Source organism: Staurois parvus, unplaced genomic scaffold (assembly GCF_062004578.1).
Source record: "Staurois parvus isolate SC_StPar_1 unplaced genomic scaffold, SC_StPar_1.0 ptg000024l, whole genome shotgun sequence".
NCBI classification, from domain to species: Eukaryota; Metazoa; Chordata; class Amphibia; order Anura; family Ranidae; genus Staurois; species Staurois parvus.
The window spans coordinates 435,340-460,127 of record NW_028317820.1 but is presented as its reverse complement, the minus strand read 5'-3'; the positions used below and the strand labels follow the sequence as shown (position 1 = coordinate 460,127).

General features: G+C 48.5%; 1 protein-coding gene across 1 annotated transcript in view; it reads right to left on the bottom strand.

The window, feature by feature from the left end:
- Nucleotides 1-2,720: 2,720 nt before the first annotated feature.
- LOC149472049 (uncharacterized) overlaps nucleotides 2,721-24,788 on the bottom strand; it is a 67,606-nt gene continuing 45,538 nt past the window's right edge. The window contains exons 2-4 of the mRNA XM_089693255.1: nucleotides 13,175-13,228; nucleotides 9,291-9,617; nucleotides 2,721-3,087 (exon numbers count right to left, since the gene is read on the bottom strand). Of these exons, the coding sequence (XP_089549381.1) occupies nucleotides 2,969-3,087; nucleotides 9,291-9,617; nucleotides 13,175-13,223 (495 nt within the window). The 5' untranslated portion in view covers nucleotides 13,224-13,228 and the 3' untranslated portion in view covers nucleotides 2,721-2,968. The remainder of the gene's footprint in view (nucleotides 3,088-9,290; nucleotides 9,618-13,174; nucleotides 13,229-24,788) is intronic.

Here is a 24,788-nt window from a genome sequence, read left to right as displayed (position 1 = left end):
TAAAAAAATTGAAAAAATATAATTTCGTCATAAATTTAGGCCAAAATGTATTCTGCTCCATGTTTTTGCTAATACAGTGATCAGGGCTAAAAAATAAAACACTGACACTGTACTAATGGCATTGGGCAGGAAGGGGTTAACATCAGGGGCGATCTAAAGCAGTGTGCTTCACTGTAATCACACTGCTTTAGATGGCTGTGCTGAGCACAGCCATCAAAAGCAGTGTGCCAGAGCTGACAGGGAGGAGAACTGTTAGTAAGCAAAACAGTTCTCCTCCCCTTCAGAGATCTTTGGATATCACCGGGTGCCGGCGAGTAATTACTGGCCGGGACGAAGTGACTGAGAACCGCTGCCCCTACCCGTAAATGCAAAATCATGTAAATGTACGTGATTTTGTGCACCCTTGCCGCCCTGTAGCAGTATTTCTGCTATAGGGCGGTCGGGAAGCGTTTAAAATATGTTTGTATACAGTAAAACAATCAAACTAAAGAAAAACTGCAATTAAAACTGCAAGCTGATGTTAGAAGGTGATTGGCTCCCACCTTCTAACTGCTTGTCTAGAGAGAGCGGTCTGTAAACTCAGCAGTGGAGGGGTAATGGTCCAACCCAGGGCCAGTGCTACCACTAGGGCGCACTGCCTTCTGGTTTCCATACTCTCCACCATGGCCGGATCTAGGGGGGTGCTGGTGTGGGCTATACCCCCTAGATTTCAGTTGTGCTCCCCCCAGGCTGGCCTTTTCATGGGCACTGTGCCTTGGCGCTGAGTGCTAAAAGCGGTGTGTGTGTGTGTGGGGGGGGGGGGGTATTTGGGTAAAGTGGGAGGATTTTATGCTGGGAAGAGTAATTTGGAGGGGTTTTAGCTAGAGGAGGGATTAGGGGGAATTTGTCCTAGGTGAGGGGATTGAAAGAAGAGGATTGGTGCTTGGGGGGGATTGGGGGGATCTGTGCTAGAAGGGGGGATGTGGGGGGATTTGTGTTAGGAGGAGGGGTAGGGGGATTGGGAGGGAGGATTTAAGGGGGGAGGAATTTGTGCTAGAAGGATAAATTGGGGGGGTCATGCTAGGAGGGGGGGATCTGTGCTAGGAGAAGGAATTCGGGGGAGGGGGGTTATGTTAGGAGTGGGGGATTGGGGGAGGGATTTGTTGTAGGAGAGGGTATTTGGGGGGGGTGCTAGGAGAGGGGGATTGGGGGGATTTATGCTAGGAGGGGGGATTGGGGGAGGGATTTGTTGTAGGAGAGGGTATTCGGGGGGTGCTAGGAGAGGGGGATTGTGGGGATTTATGCTAGGATATATGCTAGGATATGCTAGGAGGGGGGATTGGGAGAGGGATTTGTGGTAGGAGAGGGGATTCGGGGAGGTGTGCTTGGAGAGGGAGATTGGAGGGATTTATGCTAGGAGGGGGGATTGGGGGATGAATTTGTGATTGGGGGGGATTGTGTTGTTCTAGGTGGGGAGATTTGACTGGGGATGAAGGATTTCCCCGATTTATAATAGGAGGAGGGATTGGGGGGATTTATGCTAGGAGGGGGGATTGGGGGAGAGGATTTGTGATTGGGGGGGATTGTGTTGTTCTAGGTGGGGAGATTTGACTGGGGATGAAGGATTTGTGCTGGGAAGGGTAATTTGGAGAAGGCTTTGTGCTAGGAGGAGAGATTGGGGGGATTTATGCTAGGAGGAGGGATTACGGGGGATTTATGCAAGGAGGGGAGATTGGGGGGCTTTATGCTAGGAGGGGGGATTAGGGGGCATTTATGCTAGGAGGGGGGATTAGGGTGATTTATGCTAGGGGGGGGATTGGGGGGATTTACGCTAGGAGGGGGGATTAGGGGGATTTATGCTAGGAGGGGGGATTGGGGGGATTTATGCTAGAAGGGGGGATTAGGGGGATTTATGCTTGGAGGGGGGATTAGGGGGATTTATGCTAGGAGGGGGGATTGGGGGGATTTATGCTAGAAGGGGGGATTAGGGGGATTTATGCTAGGAGGGGGGATTGGGGGGATTTATGCTAGAAGGGGGGATTAGGGGGATTTATGCTTGGAGGGGGCATTGGGGGGATTTATGCTTGGAGGGGGATTAGGGGAATTTATGCTTGGAGGGGGCATTGGGGAGATTTATGCTAGGAGGGGGGATTAAGGGGATTTATGCTTGGAGGGGGGATTGGGGAGATTTATGCTAGGAGGGGGATTTGGGGGAGAGGATTTGTGCTAGGGTTGAAATTTTAAGGGGAAAGAGGACATGTACTAGGAGAAGTGAAGTAGAACTACAGGTAAAGTTTTATTTTTTTGTGGGGGGGTGCAAGTAGCTGGTTTTGCCTAGGGGACAAAATAGTCTAGCACCGGCCTTGGTCCAACCCCTGATGTTTTCTCCTTGTGCAGGGTGACTGGTCTTGCCTCCGCCCCTTCCTGTATTTTCTGTAGTGGGTGGAGCCCGCTGGGCCCCTCCCACAGCTCAGCTGTCTGCACAAGCTATGTACAGCGCAGTGATGATGTCACTGCTACATTTACAAAGTTAGAACTTGGTTTGCACAAGTAATAGGTGCACGTAAAGCAGATTTATATCCTCTGTGGCCATTGAGGAACATGTTTAAATGAAAGTGTTCTTGCCTGGAGTTCAGCTCTAAATATCGATGTACCCCCCCAGCTCTAAATATCGATGTACCCCCCCAGCTCTAAATATTGATGTACCCCCCCAGTTCTAAATATCAATGTAACCCCCCAGTTCTAAATATCAATGTACCCCTCCAGCTCTAAATATCGATGTACCCCCCCCCAATAGGTAACAATGTAGAGCAGTAACAGGAAATAGTGACATGTGGGGTAGTACATGGGTGGGGGATGGTCTATGACATCCATCACATTCCAGCAGTGCTGGCTTCTGATCTCCTGCAGTCACATGGTTATGGCATTGTATTCGGCGACATTTGTAGCGACCTCACATCCAGATATTACATCTCTCCATCTTCTCTTCTCAGATGGTGACAGACCTGTCATTCCTGCAGATGCGGCAGCCCCACATGACACCACCGATGAGGATTGCTGTAGCCAGGATTGCTATACACAGAGCGGCAGGCATCCAGTACGTCACCCCTGGAAGAGAGATTTGGGAAACTCTTTAGAGGGAGAGCTTTAGTTGTATTATTTAGCATTCAGACTCATTCACAAAGGCGGCCAAGGGGCAGGAAAGCCATGGTTTTACCACCCCCGACCACACGCAGCCGCTCAGGGCTGTAAACATACTCCAACTGTGGCAAAAATTATACGGCATGTCATTCAAGAGAATGGGGCTTCAGTCGCGGGGCGGTAATGGCAGGTCGGCATTTTCAGGGTTAAAATGGGTGGTAAGGAGATGATATATCAGATCGCTTCTCAGGAGGGCGGCTGTAATAGCGAGTGAGAATGAGCCCTAATAGTTACTAGGAGATAATGATTGCAGTGGTGCCACCTCCACACCCCTAAGCCTTCTGATTGGACAATGAAGGAGCAGCAACACTCTGATAAGTCATCAACTCTATATGCTCCGCTCTCTCCTCCTGTCAGCATGTTCCCTGTCAGCAAATGTGCATGCAGTAGACTGTGATTGGCTCTCAGTGCTGCCCAGTGGTGTACTTAGGTTTTGTGCTGCCCTAAGCAACACAAAATCAATGAGAGAGGAAGAAAGGGAGGCTGCATGGTGACAGGGTATAAAGGGTGGTGACAATGAAGGAGGGGTGTGTACAGTGTATTATGGGGGGTGATGGGGGAGCCATAGCTGTACCCCGACCCCTCAGAGTGATCTCCCTCCCCCCCACAGAGACTGCCCCCATATACACTGATCCCCCCCCCCAAGATTTCCCCCATATACACTGATTCTACCCCCCCTCCCAAAGACTGCCCCCATATACACTGATTCTACCCCCCCTCCCAAAGATTGCCCCCATTTACACTGATTCTACCCCCCCTCCCAAAGACTGCCCCCATATACACTGATTCTACCCCCCTCCCAAAGAATGACCCCATATACACTGATCCCTCCTCACAGACTGACCCCATAAACACTGATCCCTCCCCTCGGACTGACCCCATATACACTGATCCCTCCTCACAGACTGACCCCATATACACTGATCCCACCTCACAGACTGACCCCATATACACTGATCCCACCTCACAGACTGACCCTATATACACTGATCCGTCCTCATAGACTGACCCTATATACACTGATCCGTCCTCACAGACTGACCCCATATACACCGATCCCTCCTCACAGACTGACCCCATATACACCGATCCCTCCTCACAAACTGACCCCATATACACCGATCCCTCCTCACAGACTGACCCTATATACACTGATTCGTCCTCACAGACTGACCCCATATACACCGATCCCTCCTCACAGACTGACCCCATATACACCGATCCCTCCTCACAGACTGACCCCATATACACCGATCCCTCCTCACAGACTGACCCCATATACGCCGATCCCTCCTCACAGACTGACCCCATATACACTGATACCTCCTCACAGACTGACCCCATATACACCGATCCATCCTCACAGACTGACCCCATATACACCGATCCCTCCTCACAGACTGACCCCATATACACTGATCCCTCCTCACAGACTGACCCCATATACGTTGATCCCCCCTCAGACTGACCCCATATACACTAATCCCTCCTCACAGACTGACCCCATATACAATGATCCCTCCTCACAGACTGACCCCATATACACTGATCCCTCCACAGAGACTGACCCCATATACCCCGATCCCTCCTCACAGACTGACCCCATATACACCGATCCCTCCTCACAGACTGACCCCATATACACCGATCCCTCCTCACAGACTGACCCCATATACACCGATCCCTCCTCACAGACTGACCCCATATACGCCGATCCCTCCTCACAGACTGACCCCATATACGCCAATCCCTCCTCACAGACTGACCCCATATACACTGATACCTCCTCACAGACTGACCCCATATACACCGATCCGTCCTCACAGACTGACCCCATATACACCGATCCCTCCTCACAGACTGACCCCATATACGTTGATCCCCCCTCAGACTGACCCCATATACACTAATCCCTCCTCACAGACTGACCCCATATACACTGATCCCTCCACAGAGACTGACCTCATATACACTGATTTCTCCACACAGAATGACCCCATATACACTGATCCCTCCTCACAGACTGACCCCATATACACCGATTTCCCCTACAGACTGACCCCATATACAATGATTTCTCCTCACAGACTGACCCCATATACAATGATTTCTCCTCGCAGACTGACCCCATATACACTGATCCCTCCTCACAGACTGACCCCATATACACCGATCCCTCCTCACAGACTGACCCCATATACACCGATCCCTCCTCACAGACTGACCCCATATACGCCAATCCCTCCTCACAGACTGACCCCATATACACTGATACCTCCTCACAGACTGACCCCATATACACCGATCCGTCCTCACAGACTGACCCCATATACACCTATCCCTCCTCACAGACTGACCCCATATACGTTGATCCCCCCTCAGACTGACCCCATATACACCGATCCCTCCTCACAGACTGACCCCATATACAATGATCCCTCCTCACAGACTGACCCCATATACACTGATCCCTCCACAGAGACTGACCTCATATACACTGATTTCTCCACACAGAATGACCCCATATACACTGATCCCTCCTCACAGACTGACCCCATATACACCGATTTCCCCTACAGACTGACCCCATATACAATGATTTCTCCTCACAGACTGACCCCATATACAATGATTTCTCCTCGCAGACTGACCCCATATACACCGATCCCTCCTCACAGACTGACCCCATATACACTGAAATCTCCTCACAGACTGACCCCATATACACTGATCCCTCCTCACAGACTGACCCCATATACACCGATCCCTCCTCACAGACTGACCCCATATACACCGATCCCTCCTCACAGACTGACCCCATATACACTGATCCCTCCTCACAGACTGACCCCATATACACTGATCCGTCCTCACAGACTGACCCCATATACCCCGATCCCTCCTCACAGACTGACCCCATATACACTGAAATCTCCTCACAGACTGACCCCATATACACCGATCCCTCCTCACAGACTGACCCCATATACACCGATCCCTCCTCACAGACTGACCCCATATACACTGATCCCTCCTCACAGACTGACCCCATATACATTGATCCCTTCTCACAGACTGACCCCATATACACCGATCCCTTCTCACAGACTGACCCCATATACACCGATCCCTCCTCACAGATTGACCCCATATACACCGATCCCTCCTCACAGACTGACCCCATATACACTGATCCCTCCTCACAGACTGACCCCATATACACTGATCCGTCCTCACAGACTGACCCCATGTACATTGATTCCCCCAGACCGATCCTTATGGATCCAGGTACTTTGTGGGCCCCCTACCCAGAAATGCCAAATTATGTATATATATATATATGTGATTTGCACACAGGGGCCGCCCTTTAGCAGTATATCTTTAAGAGGGGGGGGGGGGGGTTGACTGACTTGGTGTCACTGACATCCCCGGTGACACCAATACAGCGATCGGTGCTAATAAAAAGCACTGACACTGTATTAATGGCACTGGGCAGGAAGGGGCTAACATGAGGGGCGATCAAAGGGTTAACTGTGTTCTGTTTTACTATGTGGGCTGTGTGTGTGCTTCACTGTAAGCATGCTGCTGTGCAAAGCCATACAAAGCAGTGTGCAGGAGCTGACAGGGGAGAGACCTGTGTTGTTTATACATAGGTCTCTCCCACGTCGGAGACACTCGGTGGTCACAGAGTGCCATCGAGTAATAATCGGCCAGGACCCGGTGATTGACAGCCGAGGCCGCGAATGGCGGTGCAGGTAGGGCGCGCGCTCCCCTACCCGAAACTGCAAAATCACGTGTGTATATATATGTGAGTTTGCGCACCGTGCAGTATTCCTGCTATGGAGCGGCCAGGAAGCGGTTAATATTGTTAAAGTTGTTATTGTTGATATTTATTTTTGTACTTTTATTTTGCATAAAACATTTAACAGTTAATTTCATGAGATCATTTACGAGGCCGTGTTCAGGGACAGAAATAATGGCGGGGCAGGGTAGGGGTTGGGTGGGGCAACTGCTGGCTAGAAACTCTTAAGGCCTGGTTAGCAGCTCAGGACTTGAAATTTTGAGCCCCTGACTGAATTAACCTCCCTGGAGGTATTCCCGAGTGTAGCTCGGGGTAAAGTTTCAGCACCACAAGCAGTAACCCCGAGCTACACTCGGGAATACACTGCAGCGTTGCTCCGGGATCCCTTGATCACTTACCTTGTCCTGCGCTCCCGCGATATCCCCCCCGTAGTGTCCCCGGCCATCTCCTCCGGCCGATGCCGGCATCCGTCTTCTGGGTTCCGTTCCCTGCGACGTCGGGACATACGGGGGACGGAACGGCGGGAAATTTAAAAATGTCAAAAAGTGACATTCACTCAATACACTAAAATCACGTAGTATAACATTCCTGTATCAAACCATTTCACATACATTTTGTCCCGAGTGCTTTGTCCGGCGCCCTGCCTGCATTTTTACTGTTCTTTCTGCCTAGAAACTGAGAAACGTCCATGGCGTCCAAAAAGCGTCCCTTTAGGTCAAAAGCGGTTTTAGACTGGCTAGAGAACAGCGATAGTAAATCAGAACCACTTGGAGAATTGAGTGATAATGATTCGTGGGGGAAATTCCTCATCAGACAATGAAAACGATTCTACAACTGAGCTCAGCGATGTGCGAACTTGGCGCTCTATTTCAAATTATATTATTGAATTAAATTTATTATTATATTATTTTTTATTAAATTATGTTATGGGATGTTTACTAGACTCTTGTTCGGCCAGATTTCAGTGAGTTATTCCTAAAAATTACAGGCCTACAATAAAAAAACAACATATTTCCATGCAAACAAATGTACCGCTTTGAGCACAGAAATACTGACATAATCAGACCGCTAGGGAGGTTAAAGTGGAATTCCAGGCTTCACCCTAGCTAGTCTTAAAAAAGTCCTCCACCCTCCTAACTTCTGTGCTTACTGACCTGTGTAAGAAGGTTGCATATACTTACTTTTAGGCCACTCACATCCAGCCACGTGATTGGTTCCCAGGGCTGTGGATAAGGGGGTACCACCAGTCCTCCTGTACAGGGCCCAGGCCAGCAGGAGGGCCCAAGAAGCTGGGTATATTGGTTGTGGGCAGGGAGGGTGATCAGCACTAGTGGGGGGAGGTGGGAGGAATTACTGGAACTGATCCCCTGTATGGTTCTCTCTGCAGCAGCTCAAAGATGGCTTCTTCTGCTCTCCCTCCCGCTGACTTCTGGCTGCTGCAGAGGGAGCCATACAGGGGATCGGTTCCAGTAATTGCCCCCCAATGCACCCATCACCCTCTCTGTGCACCATAGGTTTCTGCCTGCTGCCCAGGCTCCCCTGTGTGCCCCCAAACCTGCAGTGCTGCCGGCTTCCCTCCTCTCCTTCCCACCGGCAGCTGCAAGCACACAATAGGATCCTTCAGGATGGGGAGTGGGGGGAAGGGTCCAGTAAATGTCACATTTTACAGGCCCTTCCTTTCCTGAATGAACACAATGAGTATTCAGTATCAATGACTTGCATAGTGAACAGTGTTTTTTGTTTGCGGGGGGGGGGGGTGCCCTGTCAGGTTGGCTGTATGGGGTCCCGTGATTTCTAACAGCAGCCCTGTTGGTTCCCATGTGTCAGCCAGAGGCAGCTACAGGGGAGAGAGTGCTCCCACAATGGCTGGCAATGCCTGAAGTGGTGAGGTCACCCATAGGCTTCAACGACCCATCCATTATTGGTGCTCCCTCTTCTCCCCTGCAGCGGCGCTGGCTGACAAAGGGGAGTGGGATCCCATGATCAGACCAAAGTGGCCTGTAGGGGAAAGAGTGCTCCCGCAATGGCTGGCAATGCCTGAAGTGGTGAGGTCACCCATAGGCTTCAACGACCTATCCGTTATAAGTGCTCCCTCTTCTCCCCTGCAGCGGCGCTAGCTGATACAGGGGAATGGGATCACATCATCAGACCAAAGCGGCCTGAAAGTAAGTATATACAACCTTCTTACACAGGTTGAAAGCATAGGTGTTAGCAGGGGGGGGAGGAACGGTTTTAAGAGTAGTTAGGGTTACGCCTGGAATTCCACTTGGGTTTCAGTCCATGGATCCTTCCCATGTTTGATCCTCACCTTCCACACTGAGTGATACAATTCCGTCTTTATGGACTTTGTCATAAATGACCACACATTTGTAGACCCCATCATCAGTGGTCATCACATTGGAAAGCATTAGAGAAGCAATTCCGTTCCTTAGCCAGTCGATCTTCATGGACGCCCTCTTCTCTTTCACAGTCAGCTCGTTGCAGTATGTCAGAACAAATTCATTTCTGAATATCCATATTATCTGCAGCAGTGTGGTGTTTATGGGAGCGCCCCCCCATGAGAAGGTGCAGGGAAGGGTGACATTGGAGCCCACCTTGGCCGTCTTGTTTGACACAAAGATTTCCAGCGCAATCCCTGCAGGAAACAATAATGTGATTTAGTTTGTTTTTACAACCATACTCAAGGATAGATGAATGCATTTAGTGCCGGTTCACACCACAATTTCTGCATTCCGGATGCGTTTCTGAGTTGTGTTTTTTCCCCTCTTTTCCTTCCTCTCAATTACAACATGTGCATTCTGGGGCATTCTTTGATTCATTTTGACACGTTTCAAATGCATTCCATACAGTAAAAAATGAGACATGTTCTACTTTTGTTGACTGCACTGGAATGCACTGCGTGGTTGTGAAGAAGGCCATTGGAATCCATAATAAACACTGTCATAGTTAGATAGTTAGTCTGGCTGAAAAAAGTCCATGCAGGTCTACCATTGAAAAAAAAAAGTTATAATCCTATACCCACAGTTGATCCAGAGGAAGGCAAAAATTACCAGCAAAGCATGATCCAATGTGTTCCTGCAGGGGAAAATATTCCTTCCTGATCGCCCGAGATGCATTATTGTGCTTGTGCTGAACCTTTAGTGCAGTGCACCTTTGCTTACCATGTGCAGATGCAGGCTCCTCTAACCCCATTTCCCATAATTCTCTAGGCTTCTGGACACACCCAGGAGGTATCCATTATTCTCTTTCCCACCCCCTGGTGCTCAGAGGGACTGTACCTGATGAGACAGCAGTGACAGGGCATGTGAGCTATCACCAGGGGAATGCTCCTCCTACAATGATCCAGGCTTGCGGTCAGGGCCGTGGATAAGGGGTTACCACCAGTCCTCCTGTATGGGGCCCAGGCCAGCAGAGGGGCCCAGGCAGCTGGGTGAATCGGATGTAGGCAGGGAGAGTGATTGGCACAGCGGGGGGCAATTACTGGAACCCGTCCCCTGTATGGCTCTCTCTGCAGCAGCTGAAAGCTGGCTTCTTCCTCTCCCTCCAGCTGGCTTTCAGCTGCTTCAGAGAGAGCCAAAAAGGGAAATGGTTACAATAATTGTACCCATCACCCTCCCTGTATACCATACATTTCCCCCTGCTGCCCCCACCCCTGTAATGTTTCCCTCCTCTCTTGGTTCTCAGGGCTGTGCATAAGGGGGTGACATTAGTCCTCCTGCACGGGGCCCAGGCCAGCAGGAGGGCCCAAGAATCTGGGTATATTGGCTATGGGCAGGAAGACTGATCAGCACTGGGAAGGAGGGGGGAGGAATTACTAGAACTGATCCCCTGTATGGTTCTCTCTGCAGCAGCTCAAAGCTAGCTTCTTCGGCTCTCCCTCCCGCTGACTTTTGGCTGCTACAGAGAGCCATACAGGGGATCGGTTCCAGTAATTACCCCCCACCGCACCCATCACCCTCTCTGTGCACCATAAGTTTCCCCGTTGCCCAGGTTCCCCTGTGTGCCTTCAACCCTGCAATGCTGCTTCCCTCTTCTCCTTCCCACTGGCAGCTGCTAGCACACAATCGGATCCTTCAGGATGGAGAGTGGGGGAAGTGTCCAGTAAATATGTCACATTTACCAGCCCCTTACTTTCCTGAATTAACACAATGAGTGATTTGTACCAACCAATCACTGTGTTCATTCATAATTGAAGCACAGTAAACTGTGTTTTCTTGTGGGAATGGGGCGGAGGGCTTGTCAGGTTGGCTGTATGGGGCCTGTTCTGTCTCTCTAATCTAAGCATTGATAGTGTGATCTCTGTAACTTACAGTTGTGATGAGATAGCACTAACTTCAACCTCAGTTGGATACCACAGTCAGTGACTCAATCGATAAGACATCTTGTAGATCTTGTGAAATTTATTCCATAAACTGAGAGAATCTTACAACAATGGACATTCGATAGGTCAAAAGATCATAATGTGATCTGCTCCATGACATGAGGCTAGAGCTGCAATGCATTTCTGGGAAAGGGGAGGGCTATCTATACAGCATTAACTAAACCAAAGGAAAGGGAGGAGCAGATACAAGATATAGAAACACTTAAAGGCATATGATTGTCAATATGACAGTGATGTGAAACATGACAGGCTGGTTTGGGGGGCCCTGTTAGCTTGGCTGTATGGGGCCCTGTGGTTGCTAACAGCAGCCCTGCTTGTGGTCCACTTGGTTTGAGAACATGAGCATGCAGCTTCCTTCCACGCCCCAGTCACTACACAGTGCTCCATGCCAGTTTTGTCTGGACTGCCAAGCCCAAAGCAGGGTTGTCCTGTTCATGCAGCCATTGTCATTTGTAGCCAGAGCAGACTACCTGCCACTACCCTGTGGAGCCGGTCTGGGGATCCCTTCAGCTGCCCACCTGGACTACCAGAAACAGAGAGAGGCTGTTCCAAGGGAAATGCAAGTAGTCATTTGCACTGACTGCTTATCTTTCTTTGCTGAGTTTCTAATAGACTGTGCTGCCATCTAGTGAGCCTTTAGGAAAACTGCTCATGGCAGCCCTGTTATTGTAGCATCTTCATTCTGTTGTATATTGTGCTGTGTTGCATGTAAATCTCATTGCCGCTCTGACTCTGTGGGCATTGTTGCTTTCTACTCTGCATTTATTATAACGTTCAAGTTAAAGCCACCCTCTGATCCTTCAGCCCATCACAAATCCTGTTACACAACAAACCATCAGATATATTTTAATCTCTCCTTCCCCAAACAGCACATAATCACATTTTCTACACTGCTCTGCTGCTGCATTCAACTACCAGGAGCAGAAGAATTGAAGGCACAAGTCAAGTCAGAGCTTACACAGGGCTGGGGACCAGTGCCATCCCGAGGCAGGTGCGGGGGGTGCGCGTCGCACCGGGTGACACCAACTGCACGGGTTGACACTGGACCCGCTCCATGAAAAGGTAAGTTGTAAAGCAAGCCGACGATCCCTGCAGGATGGATCCGATCCATCCTGCGGGGATCGTCGGCTTTCTTTACAACTTACCTTTTCGTGGAACGGGTCTGGTGTCACCCCATATAGGTTGCATGCAGACCATCCCTGCAGGATGAATTGGATCTTCAGATTGGGGAGCATAATGGATTGGACTCTGATTCATTATGCTCAATTGGGGAGCATAATGGATGGAGCATTGGGGAGCATAATGGATTGGAGTCTGATCCATTATGCTCAATCCGTAGGTCCGATCCATTCTGCGGGGATTGTCGGAGGGGGTGTCACCAAGTGTTATCGCACCGGTGACACCAACCCTAGGGACGCCCCTGAGCAGAAATACAAATCTTTTGGCAGGCTAAACAGTTCCTATACATCTGTGTATTTAGCGGTTTTCCTGGAGTTTGGCTTTAACAGTTTAGGTGAATGCTGAGAAGGTGAATTTTCGTACCAGTTTCTACCATTGATAGTTATTTACATCACTCAATAGTACAAAGAAATATGACGGAGTTCTGTGATCTAAAAAATAACGCACTTCAGCAGAAAATATGCAAACCATCACCACATCCAGATTTCACCTGGCATTAGCTCTATATATGCCCCATGAAGTTTCTTTAGTTGCCAATTGAAACAATATAATACATTGCACTTTACACCCACTCTTCATTAAAAATACTAAGAACATGATTAGTATTAAGGATAATAGTACACAATCTATACCTGATTGAGGCCAGCCAAGAAGAAGTAGCAATCCTCCGACCAGATTCATCTCATCTGATGAACAAATAAAAGTAGGTTAATGTACAATTCCTTTCATTTGGTTTCAGGGACATTGGCGTCACCAATATATAACAATATATCTTTATGTTTTTCAGTTTAAATCAGCTGCAGTGCCTTGAAAAAATACCCCTCGAAATGTTCCACATTTTGCCATGTTACAACCAAAAACATAAATGTATTTTATTGGGATTTTATCTGATAGACCAACACGAAGTGCTACATAATTGTGAAGTGGAAGGAAAATGAGCAATGGTTTTCAACATTTTTTTTACAAATAAATCTGTGAAAAGTGGAGCGTGCATTTGTATTCAGCCCCCTTCACTCTGCTACCCCTCACTAAAATCTAGTGGAACCAATTGCTTTCAGAAGTCATTAGTAAATAGAGTCCCCCTGTGTGTAATGCAATCTCAGTATAAATACAGCTGTTCTGGGAAGCCCTCAGAGGTTTGTTAGAGAACATTAATGAACAAACAGCATCATGAAGGCCAAGGAACACACCAGACAGGTCAGGGATGTTGTGGAGAAGTTTAAAGCGCAGTTAGGTTATAAAAAAATCTCCCAAGCTTTGAACATCTCATGGATCACTGTTCAATCCATCATCTGAAAATGGAAAGAGTATGTCACCAATTTCAAACCTACCAAGACATGGCCGTCCACCGAAACTGACAGACCGGGCAAGGAGAGCATTCATCAGAGAAGCAGCCAAGAGGCCCATGGGAACTCTGGAGGAGCTGCAGAGATCCACAGCTCAGGTGGGAGAATCTGTCCACAGGATAACTATAAGTCCACAAATGTGGCCTTTATGGAAGAGTGGCAAGAAGAAAGCCATTGTTGGAAGAAAGCCATAAGAAGTCCCGTTTGCAGTTTGCGAGAAGCCATGTGGGGGACACAGCAAACATGTGGAAGAAGGGGTTCTGGTCAGATGGGACCAAAATTGAACTTTTTGGCCTAAAAGAAAACGCTATGTGTGGCGGAAAACTAACACTGCACATCACCCTGAACATACCATCCCCACCATGAAACATTGTGGTGGGGATGCTTTTCTTCAGCACGGACAAGGAAGCTGGCCAGAGTTGATGGGAATATGGATGGAGCCAAATATAGGGAAATCTTAGAAGAAAACCTGTTGGAGTCTACAAAAGACTTGAGATTGGGGCAGAGGTTCACCTTCCAGCAGGACAATGGCCCGAAACATACAGCCAGAGCCACAATGGAATGGTTTAGATCAGGGGTCTCCAAAGTTTCTAAGCAAAGGGCCAGTTTACTGTCCTGCATATTTTAGGGGGGCTGGACCAGAAAATGACCCGGTATCATTAGGAGTAAACAATGCCCCATCTTTGGTTTTAGAGAGAGGAATTGTGCCCCATCGATAGTGTCATTGGGAGAAATTGTGCCCAATCATTGGTGTCATTGGGCCCCATTCTTGGTATCATTGGGATGAACTGTACCCCATCATTGGTATCATTGGTGGTTATTTTGCCCCATCTCTGGAATCATTGGGAGGAATTTGTTGGTGTCAGTGGATTAAATAATGCCCCAAGGGCCAGATAAAAGCAAGCAAAGGGCCGCATCCAGCCCCCGGGCCACAGTTTGGAGACCCCCTGGTTTAGATCAAAACAGATTCATGTGTTGGAATGGCCCAGTCACAGTCCAGACCTAAATCCAATTGCGAGTTTGTGGCAAGACTTGAAAATTGCTGTTCCCAGACGCTCTCCATCCAATCTGACAGAGCTTGAGCAATTCTGCAAAGAAGAATGGGCAGAAATGTCCCTCTCTAGATGTGCAAAGCTGGTAGAGACATCCCCAAAAGACTTGCAGCTGGGATTGCAGCGAAAGGTGGTCCTACAAAGTATTGACTCCGGGGGGCTGGATACAAATGCTGCCACACTTTTCACAGATTTATTTGTAAAAAATGTTGAAAAACATTTCTCATTTTCCTTCCACTTCACAATGATGTACCACTTTGTGTTGGTCTATCACATCAAATCCCAATAAAATACATTGACGTTTTTGGTTGTAACATGAGAACATGTGGAAAATTTCAAGGGGTATGAATACTTTTTCAAGGCACTATAAATATATTCCATGTGTGTCAAAAAAAACGTTTTCTTTCCAAATCAGCCACTCCCTAAGTAGAAAAGTCTGTCCCCTGCCAGCAACTGTACAGTGGGTCTCCTTCTATCTTTGTGGAAGTACTGGTCTTTCTGCAGAGGTCCAGCATGCCCCCTGCTGAGTCAGGGTTATAGCTCTACAATCAGCAAAGCACATTCTCCCCTCTGATTGGAGAGCTCTGGCTTTGATTCAGCTGGGGGCATGATGGACCTTTGCAGAGTGGTCCTTCTCTGAAGCATGTTGGCAGTAGACAGGCTTTTCTACTCAGGCTGTGCCTGCTTCTGAACAAAACAATATGTAAGACACTGCACACCTTGTGTTTTGATGAACCTGGAATGTAATAAGCTAATTAAACTGCAAGTTTGTAATTTTCCTGTGTTTCTACCACCAAGCAAAACAGGAAAATACAACAATACAAAAATAGGATCCTTAGCTGACCTCATCTCCTGTTTAAACTTTTATTGTAAGGTTGTTGTATTTTCCTTTTTTGGCTTGGTGGTAGAAACACAGTGTCAGTAGGAAGTTGCCATTTAGACCTAATAAATGAGCGCACATTGGCTGCCGTCCATTATTAACAGACACCAGATGTTTATGAAAGATTAGTAAGGAATCTAATACTCAACACAGATATTCGTTCATCATGGATGGAGAATATTTCAAGTAATCTAGTCTAGCCATGTATAGATGGGTATATCGATGACTAGCATTATAATATGCGTTACTACAGTGCTGGGTAATGCACCGTGGATGAGTGTTGTAATGTGTTCCAATGCAAAGCAAGTGGCACCCATTTGCAGATCAACAATGATGTATGGATGATTTTGATTTGTGTTCTGTTTCTGATAGCTGCGAATTCAGCAAAATCATACTGACGGGGATATGTGGACAGCAACACAGCAATAGAAATTATTTCCCTATAGAGTAGCCAACAGAAAACCTACATTGCTTGAAAGAATAGTAGAGCACAACCATTGTATTGCACTGTAAGGCAGAAATAATCAAACATGGCTGCCCCAGGCATACTGTATGTGTGTATATATAAATATATATATATATATATATATATATACAGTGGGGATCGAACGTTTGGGCACCCCAGCTAAAAATTTGTATTAATGTGCATAAAGAAGCCAAGGAAAGATGGAAAAATCTCCAAAAGGCATCAAATTACAGATTAGACATTCTTATAATATGTCAACAAAAGTTAGATTTTATTTCCATCATTTACACTTTCAAAATAACAGAAAACAAAAAAATGGCGTCTACAATAGTTTGGGCACCCTGCAGAATTTATAGCATGCACTGCCCCCTTTGCCAAGCTGAGACCTGCCAGTGTCATGGATTGTTCTCAATCATCGTCTGGGAAGACCAGGTTATGTCAATCTCAAAGATTTTAAATGCCCAGACTCATCTGACCTTGCCCCAACAATCAGCACCATGGGTTCTTCTAAGCAGTTGTCTAGAAAACTGAAACTGAAAATAGTTGACGCTCACAAAGCTGGAGAAGGCTATAAGAAGATAGCAAAGTGTTTTCAGATGTCAATATCCTCTGTTCGGAATGTAATTAAGAAATGGCAGTCATCAGGAACAGTGGAAGTTAAAGCAAGATCTGGAAGACCAAGAAAAATATCAGACAGGACAGCTCACAGGATTGTGAGAAAAACAATTCAAAACCCACCTTTGACTGCACGATCCCTCCAGAAAGATCTGGCAGACACTGGAGTTGTGGTACACTATTCCACTATAAAGAGATACTTGTACAAATATGGTCTTCATGGAAGAGTCATCAGAAGAAAACCTCTTCTACGTCCTCACCACAAAAATCATCGTTTGAACTTTGCAAATGAACATATAGACAAGCCTGATGCATTTTGGAAACAAGTTCTGTGGACCGATGAGGTTAAAATTGAACTTTTTGGCCGGAATGAGCAAAGGTACGTTTGGAGAAGAAGGGGCACAGAATTTAATGAAAAGAACCTCTGTCCAACTGTTAAGCATGAGGTTGGATCAATCATGCTTTGGGGTTGTGTTGCAGCCAGTGGCACAGGGATCATCTCACGAGTAGAAGGAAAAATGGATTCAATAAAATTTCAGCAAATTTTGGATGGTAACTTGATGCCATCTGTGAAAAAGTTGAAGTTAAAGAGAGGATGGCTTCTACAAATGGGTAATGATCCTAAACACACCTCGAAATCCACGGGGGATTACATCAAGAGGCGTAAACTGAAGGTTTTGCCATGGCCTTCACAATCTCCTGACCTCAACATAATTGAAAATCTATGAATAGACCTTAAAAGAGCAGTGCGTGACAGACAGGCCAGAAATCTCAAAGAACTGGAAGACTTTTGTAAGGAAGAATGGGCAAAGATACCTCAAACAAGAATTGAAAGACTCTTGGCTGGCTACAAAAAGCGTTTACAAGCTGTGATACTTGCCAAAGGGGGCAGTACAAGATATTAACTCTGCAGGGTGCCCAAACTTTTGCAGACGCCATTTTTTTGTTTTCTGTTATTTTGAAAGTGTAAATGATGGAAATAAAATCTAACTTTTGATGACATATTATAAGAATGTCTAATCTGTAATTTGATGCCTTTTGGAGATTTTTCCATCTTTCCTTGGCTTCTTTATGCACATTAATACAAATTTTTAGCTGGGGTGCCCAAACTTTCGATCCCCACTGTGTATATATATATATATATATATATATATATATATATAAATTTTTCTCAGAAAATAAGTGCAGGAACTCAACCATGACCCCCAAAATTCCTCCCTTCCCCCCACACACATTGTCCAAATCACATCAGATAGTGGGTGTGTTCAGAGTGTGCTACATGCAGAGTTCAGGGGTGCACTGCATTGCATACAGAGTAAAGAGTTCAGCTCTCTTCCACAGCTTCTTATCTCTGCATCCCCCATCCACATCTTACTTTCACCCCTCTTTAACTCTCTTTAACTCTGAATTCTGCACAGAGCCCCCCCCCTCCTCACTGCCCCTACCCCCCCCCCCTTGTTAAAGCGGTTAAAGCGGTAAAGCGGTAAAGGCTCTGCATGAAGGTAAAAAAAACTTTCTGTGTGTGGCAGCTCCCCCAGCACCCTCAATACTTATCTGAGCCCCTTCGAGATCCAGCAATGAGCACAACAGCCTCGACTGTCCATGGTCTCTGCCTCCTCATTGGCTGAGACAGCAAGCAGAAGCCATTGGCTCCTGCTGCTGTCAATCACAGCCAGTCAGGCAATGAAGAGAGGGGGGTGCGGGCAAGCCATTGCTCTGTGTGTGAATGGACACACAGAGCCACGGGTGTCCTCATAGCAAGCTGCTGGCTATGGAGGCACCCGACAAAGAGGAGGAGCCAGGAGAGCCTGCGGGGACACGAGAAGAGGAGGATCCAGGCTGCTCTGTGCAAAACCGCTACACAGAGCGGGTAAGTATAGACATGTTTGTTATTTTACACACACGCAAAAAATAACCTTTAGTATTGCTTTAAAAGCTCCACCATCTTTCACATATCTTTCTTTTGTTGTTGTTTTAACCTGAAGCACCCATCCAGCTGTAGTACCGCCATGCACAGTGTAGGTGGTTCTGCCTCTCATACTTGCAGGGAGATCACCCAATGGGGGGTCTGTATCCACAATGCACCCCAGGCACCTGCATCTCCCTTGTCCTCATCCTACACTCAGTGGGAGCCACTCAGGAGATCAGATCTGTGGGAGCCACTGGGAGACAAGTTATAACTTGTAAACACAGAAGCCAGACTTCTGTGTTTTCAAATGATAGTGGTGTGCAGGAAGCAGAGGGCCTGAACCAGAGGTGGTGGAACTGAGTTCTGCCAGGTTCCAGCTGGAAGAAAGCCCTGTATATACAGTATATAGTTACAGACTATACAGAGAAACAAAGCTTTTGTAAACATTAAGGGTAGATTTACACATGAGCTTAAATTTCCCTTCCCTCTGAAGCCCATATTCAGATCGTGGTTCGGAGGCTACTGACAGGCAGTGAGGAAGCGATACAGCACCTCCACACCACCTGTTTTAACCCCAAGTTTGCTGACAAATGTGGCACCTGCCGAGCACAACAGTGCCTGTACAAAGCTGTGTTTTCATGGCCACAGCGTGTAAACAACCCTATTTGCTGCCAATTGCAACTTAAGCGGGGGCAAGAACTCGTCTCAACCACGCATGGCCACCTCCCTCCAACTCCAAGTCTAAATGACACCTTACATCCTTTGGCAAGATTAATCATATCAACCTGATCACTTTTACACATATCTAAAATACAAATGAAAAGTCGATGCATTCCCTATAAATTCACTTTAAGGGGCTCCGATGTCAGGATGACCCACACCTCTGATGGGGTTTAGGAAGAGCTGTTTAGCTTTTCGCACTGTGCCTCTTTAGAATAAACACTGGAGACTGCACTTGGCTCTACTACTGGCAGCACGCACCCAGTTCTTGACAGCACTACACTTCGCTCCATTACTAGCAGCAAGTACCCAGGTCTTCACAGCACTACACTTGGCTCCATTACTAGCAGCAGGTACCCAGGTCTTCACAGCACTACACTTGGCTCCATTACCAGCAGCAGGTACCCAGGTCTTCACAGCACTACACTTGGCTCCATTACTAGCAGCAGGTACCCAGGTCTTCACAGCACTACACTTGGCTCCATTACTAGCAGCAGGTACCCAGGTCTTCAAAGCATTACACTTGACCTTACTACTAATAGCAAGCACCTAGTCCTCGGCAGCACTGCACATGGATCTACTACTAACAACAAGCACCCAGTCCTTACTAGCACTACACTTGACTCTACTACTAACAACAAGCACCCAGTACTTACCAGCACTACACATAGATCTACTACTAACAACAAGCACCCAGTCCTTACCAGCACTACACTTGGCTCTACTAATAACAGAATGCACCCAGTCCTCGACAACACTACACTTAGCTCTACTGATAACAACAAGCATTCAGTCCTCGACAACACTACACTTGACTCTACTGCTAACAATAAGCGCCCAGTCCTTACCAGCACTACACTTGGCTCTACTACTAACAAGCGCCCAGTCCTTACCAGCACTACACTTGGATCTACTACTAACAACAAGCGCCCAGTCCTTACCAGCACTACACTTGGCTCTACTACTAACAACAAGCACCCAGTCCTTACCAGCACTACACTTGGCTCTACTACTAACAACAAGCACCCAGTCCTTACCAGCACTAAACTTGGCTCTACTACTAACAAGCGCCCAGTCCTTACCAGCACTAAACTTGGCTCTACTACTAACAACAAGCGCCCAGTCCTTACTAGCACTACACTTGGTTCTACTACTAACAACAAGCGCCCAGTCCTTACCAGCACTACACTTGGCTCTACTACTAACAACACGCGCCCAGTCCTTACCAGCACTACGCTTGGCTCTACTACTAACAGAATGCACCTAGTCCTTGACAACACTACACTAGGCCTTACTACAACCAGAAAGCACCCGATCGCTGGTAGCCTCAGAGGTGTATATGTGGCAGAGGTGGTTCCTACCTGACTGGAGAAGGTATGGCTTTAGCACTGTCCAGCTCCCGTCTGAACGATAAATATATATTTATTCGGATGAGCCCCTTAGTTCCTTATAACGGTTTGAGGAACTGGGTATTCTGTCACACCCACAGACACTAAAGCTAAAAAAATAAAGTCGATTCATTGCTTCCAGTGGTTGGAAGGAAGGCGTCTTCACCATCAGCTGTTGGCAGTGAGCCATCATTGCAATATACAGAAAACCACAATGCAACTTTATCATCCCATTACACAAGGCGGCAGAGAAGCTCACCACTAGAGATGAGCGAATTATTCAAAAATTCGATTCGACTGATTCGGCGAATTCGTGAAAAAATTTCGATTCGAGTCGAATATATTCGCTGCGAATTTAACTTATAAAAGGGTGTTTCTAGGCTTCAGAGAGCCTTTATATTAGTGCAGAACACTGTACCTTTAATTTAAATGCCCTTGGAGTCTGCTGGGGAAGAGAAATAATACTGACAGTCAGTATGACATGCAGATGAGTGCCGTCGATCTTAGAATCACCGCACACTTCACTCATTTGGGCAGTCACGGGGCCAAAACCAGAGTGTGGAGCCACAGTGTGGCGGTGGAGGCAGCAGCAATGGGAGGCCATACAGCACCCTATGACAAAAATGGAAACCACCAGCAGTGTGAGGAGACCTGAAAGTGGCACATGGCAGAGTGTGGCGATGGAGACAGCAGCAATGGGAGGCCGTACAGGGACCCATGACACACTCTGGACCTGGCAGCAGCATGAGGAGGCGGTACAGGGGCCCATGACAGATTACGGGCCTGGCAGCAGCATGAGGAGTTGGTACGGGGGCCCATGGCAGATTACGGGCCTGGCAGCAGCAATGGGAGGCCGTACAGGGACCCATGACACACTCTGGACCTGGCAGCAGCATGAGGAGGCGGTACAGGGGCCCATGACAGATTACGGGCCTGGCAGCAGCATGAGGAGTTGGTACGGGGGCCCATGACACACTCTGGACCTGGCAGCAGCATGAGGAGGTGGTACAGTGGTGCATGACAGATTACGAGCCTGGCAGCAGCAACTTGGACAGGAGGACGTTCAGCTTCTGCACCGTCGGGTGCGTGCTCGCAAACCGTTGTCTCTTGGAAACGGATTCCAAGAAAGACTGCTGACGGAATCCGTGAAGAGGAGTAGCAGGAGAAGGAGCATCTGAACGAGCGGAATATGCCAACAAGCGACAACAGGGGCCCATGACAGATTACGGGCCTGGCAGCAGCATGAGGAGTCGGTACGGGGGCCCATGGCAGATTACGGGCCTGGCAGAAGCAATGGGAGGCCCGTAATCTGCCAGCACCCTATGACAAAAAATGGAACAAACCAGCAGTGTGTGAGGAGACCTGAAAGTGGCACATGGCAGAGTGTGGCGATGGAGACAGCAGCAATGGGAGGCCGTACAGGGACCCATGAGAGACTCTGGACCTGGCAGCAGCATGAGGAGGCGGTACAGGGGCCCATGGCAGATTAGGGGCCTGGCAGCAGCTATGGGAGGCCCGTAATCTGCCAGCACCCTATGACAAAAAAAGGAACACACCAGCAGTGTGAGGAGACCTGAAAGTGGCACATGGCAGAGTGTGGCGATGGAGACAGCAGCAATGGGAGGCCGTACAGGGACCCATGAGAGACTGTGGACCTCGCAGCAGCATGAGGAGGCGGTACTGGGGCCCATGGCAGATTACGGGCCTGGCAGCAGCAATGGGAGGCCCGTAATCTGCCAGCACCCTATGACAAAAAATGGAACACACCAGCAGTGTGAGGAGACCTGAAAGTGGCACATGGCAGAGTGTGGCGATGGAGACAGCAGCAATGGGAGGCCGTACAGGGACCCATGAGACACTCTGGACCTGGCAGCAGCATGAGGAGGCGGTACAGGGGCCCATGGCAGATTACGGGCCTGGCAGCAGCAATGGGAGGCCCGTAATCTGCCAGCACCCTATGACAAAAAATGGAACACACCAGCAGTGTGAGGAGACCTGAAAGTGGCACATGTTTGGGGCATGATTCATGGCGGATTTAGTCAGTTGTGTCAGGAACTGGTGGTTTGAAATCCAGACTAATCCACGCCTGATTCATTTTCACAAACGTGAGTCTCTCCACACTTTGGGTGGACAGTCGTGTCCTCCGCGGAGTTACAATACCTCCTGCCGCACTAAACACGCGCTCCGATGCCACGCTACTGGCCGGGCATGACAGCCTTTCAAGGGCAAATTCAGCTAGTTGGGGCCAAAGGTCAAGTTTCGTTGCCCAGTAGTCAAGGGGATTGTCTACCTCGGTTGGCAGGGTGCTGTCCAAGTAGGCCTAAGCCTGTTGTTTGAGGTCCTGCTCCAGGTCCACCTGATGCTGCTGCTGCTGCGGCTGGTTAGTAGTTTCCTCACTGCGCTGGTGAAGAAAGCTACTCATCATCGACTGCAGACTGAGGCAGCCGCTGCTGGTGGAGCTGCCACTGCTCCTACCACCCCACCCCTCCCCTGCTGCCATGGCAGCGGAACGCGAGCGCACAGGGCCCACAGTGTCTGAGGATGGACGTTGGCGCAGAAAGGCAGAGACCAGCTGACTACATAAGTGGTTTTTATAGTACGTTATTTTGGCCTCCCTCTCAGCAGGTGTGAAAAAGGCCACCATTTTTGAACGGTAGCGAGGGTCCAACAAGGTGGACAGCCAAAAGTCATCCCTCTGTCTGATGGTTATTATTCGGCTGTCGCTACGCAAGCAAGCAAGCATGCTATGGGCCATTTGTGCCAAGGAATGCGAGGGACTCCCTGCCTCCATCTCCACAGCATACTGCCACGGTGCGTCTGGGTCCTCTGTCTCCTCCTCCTCCTCCTCTACCAGATGCTCCTGCTCCTCCACTCCTGTCCGCTGAGTGGAAAAACCACCCATTTCACTCAATAATTCCTGAGCACCAATGTCCTCCTCCACCTCCTCCTCTTCTTCCTGTCCTGCCCCCACAGGGGTCATGTGGCATTGAGATCTGTGCGCCACGTCTACCGCACCCTGACCACCCATTGTTAACAGCATTTGTTCCAGGACGTGCAACAGAGGAATGACGTCGTTCATCCCATAGTCCTGCCGACTCACGAATAGTGTGGCCTCCTCAAAGGGCCTGAGCAAGCGCAGGTGTCACGCATGAGCTGCCAATGGCTTACATCTAAGTTACACAGGGAGTACCTTTATCCGCTTGTAACATCAGGAAATCTGTGATGGCTTTTCGCTGTTCGTAAAGGCGGTCTAACATATGTAGGGTTGAATTCCACCTTGTTGCAACGTCACAGCATGAGGAGTCGGTACGGGGGCCCATGGCAGATTACGGGCCTGGCAGCAGCAATGGGAGGCCCGTAATCTGCCAGCACCCTATGACAAAAAATGTAACACGCCAGCAGTGTGAGGAGACCTGAAAGTGGCACAAGGCAGAGTGTGGTGATGGAGACAGCAGCAATGGGAGGCCGTACAGGGACCCATGAGAGACTTTGGACCTGGCAGCAGCATGAGGAGGCGGTATAGGGGCCCATGGCAGATTAGCGGCCTGGCAGCAGCTATGGGAGGCCCGTAATCTGCCAGCACCCTATGACAAAAAATGGAACACACCAGCAGTGTGAGGAGACCTGAAAGTGGCACATGGCAGAGTGTGGCGATGGATACAGCAGCAATGGGAGGCCGTACAGGGACCCATGAGAGACTCTGGACCTGGCAGCAGCATGAGGAGGCGGTATAGGGGCCCATGGCAGATTAGGGGCCTGGCAGCAGCTATGGGAGGCCCGTAATCTGCCAGCACCCTATGACAAAAAATGGAACACACCAGCAGTGTGAGGAGACCTGAAAGTGGCACATGGCAGAGTGTGGCGATGGAG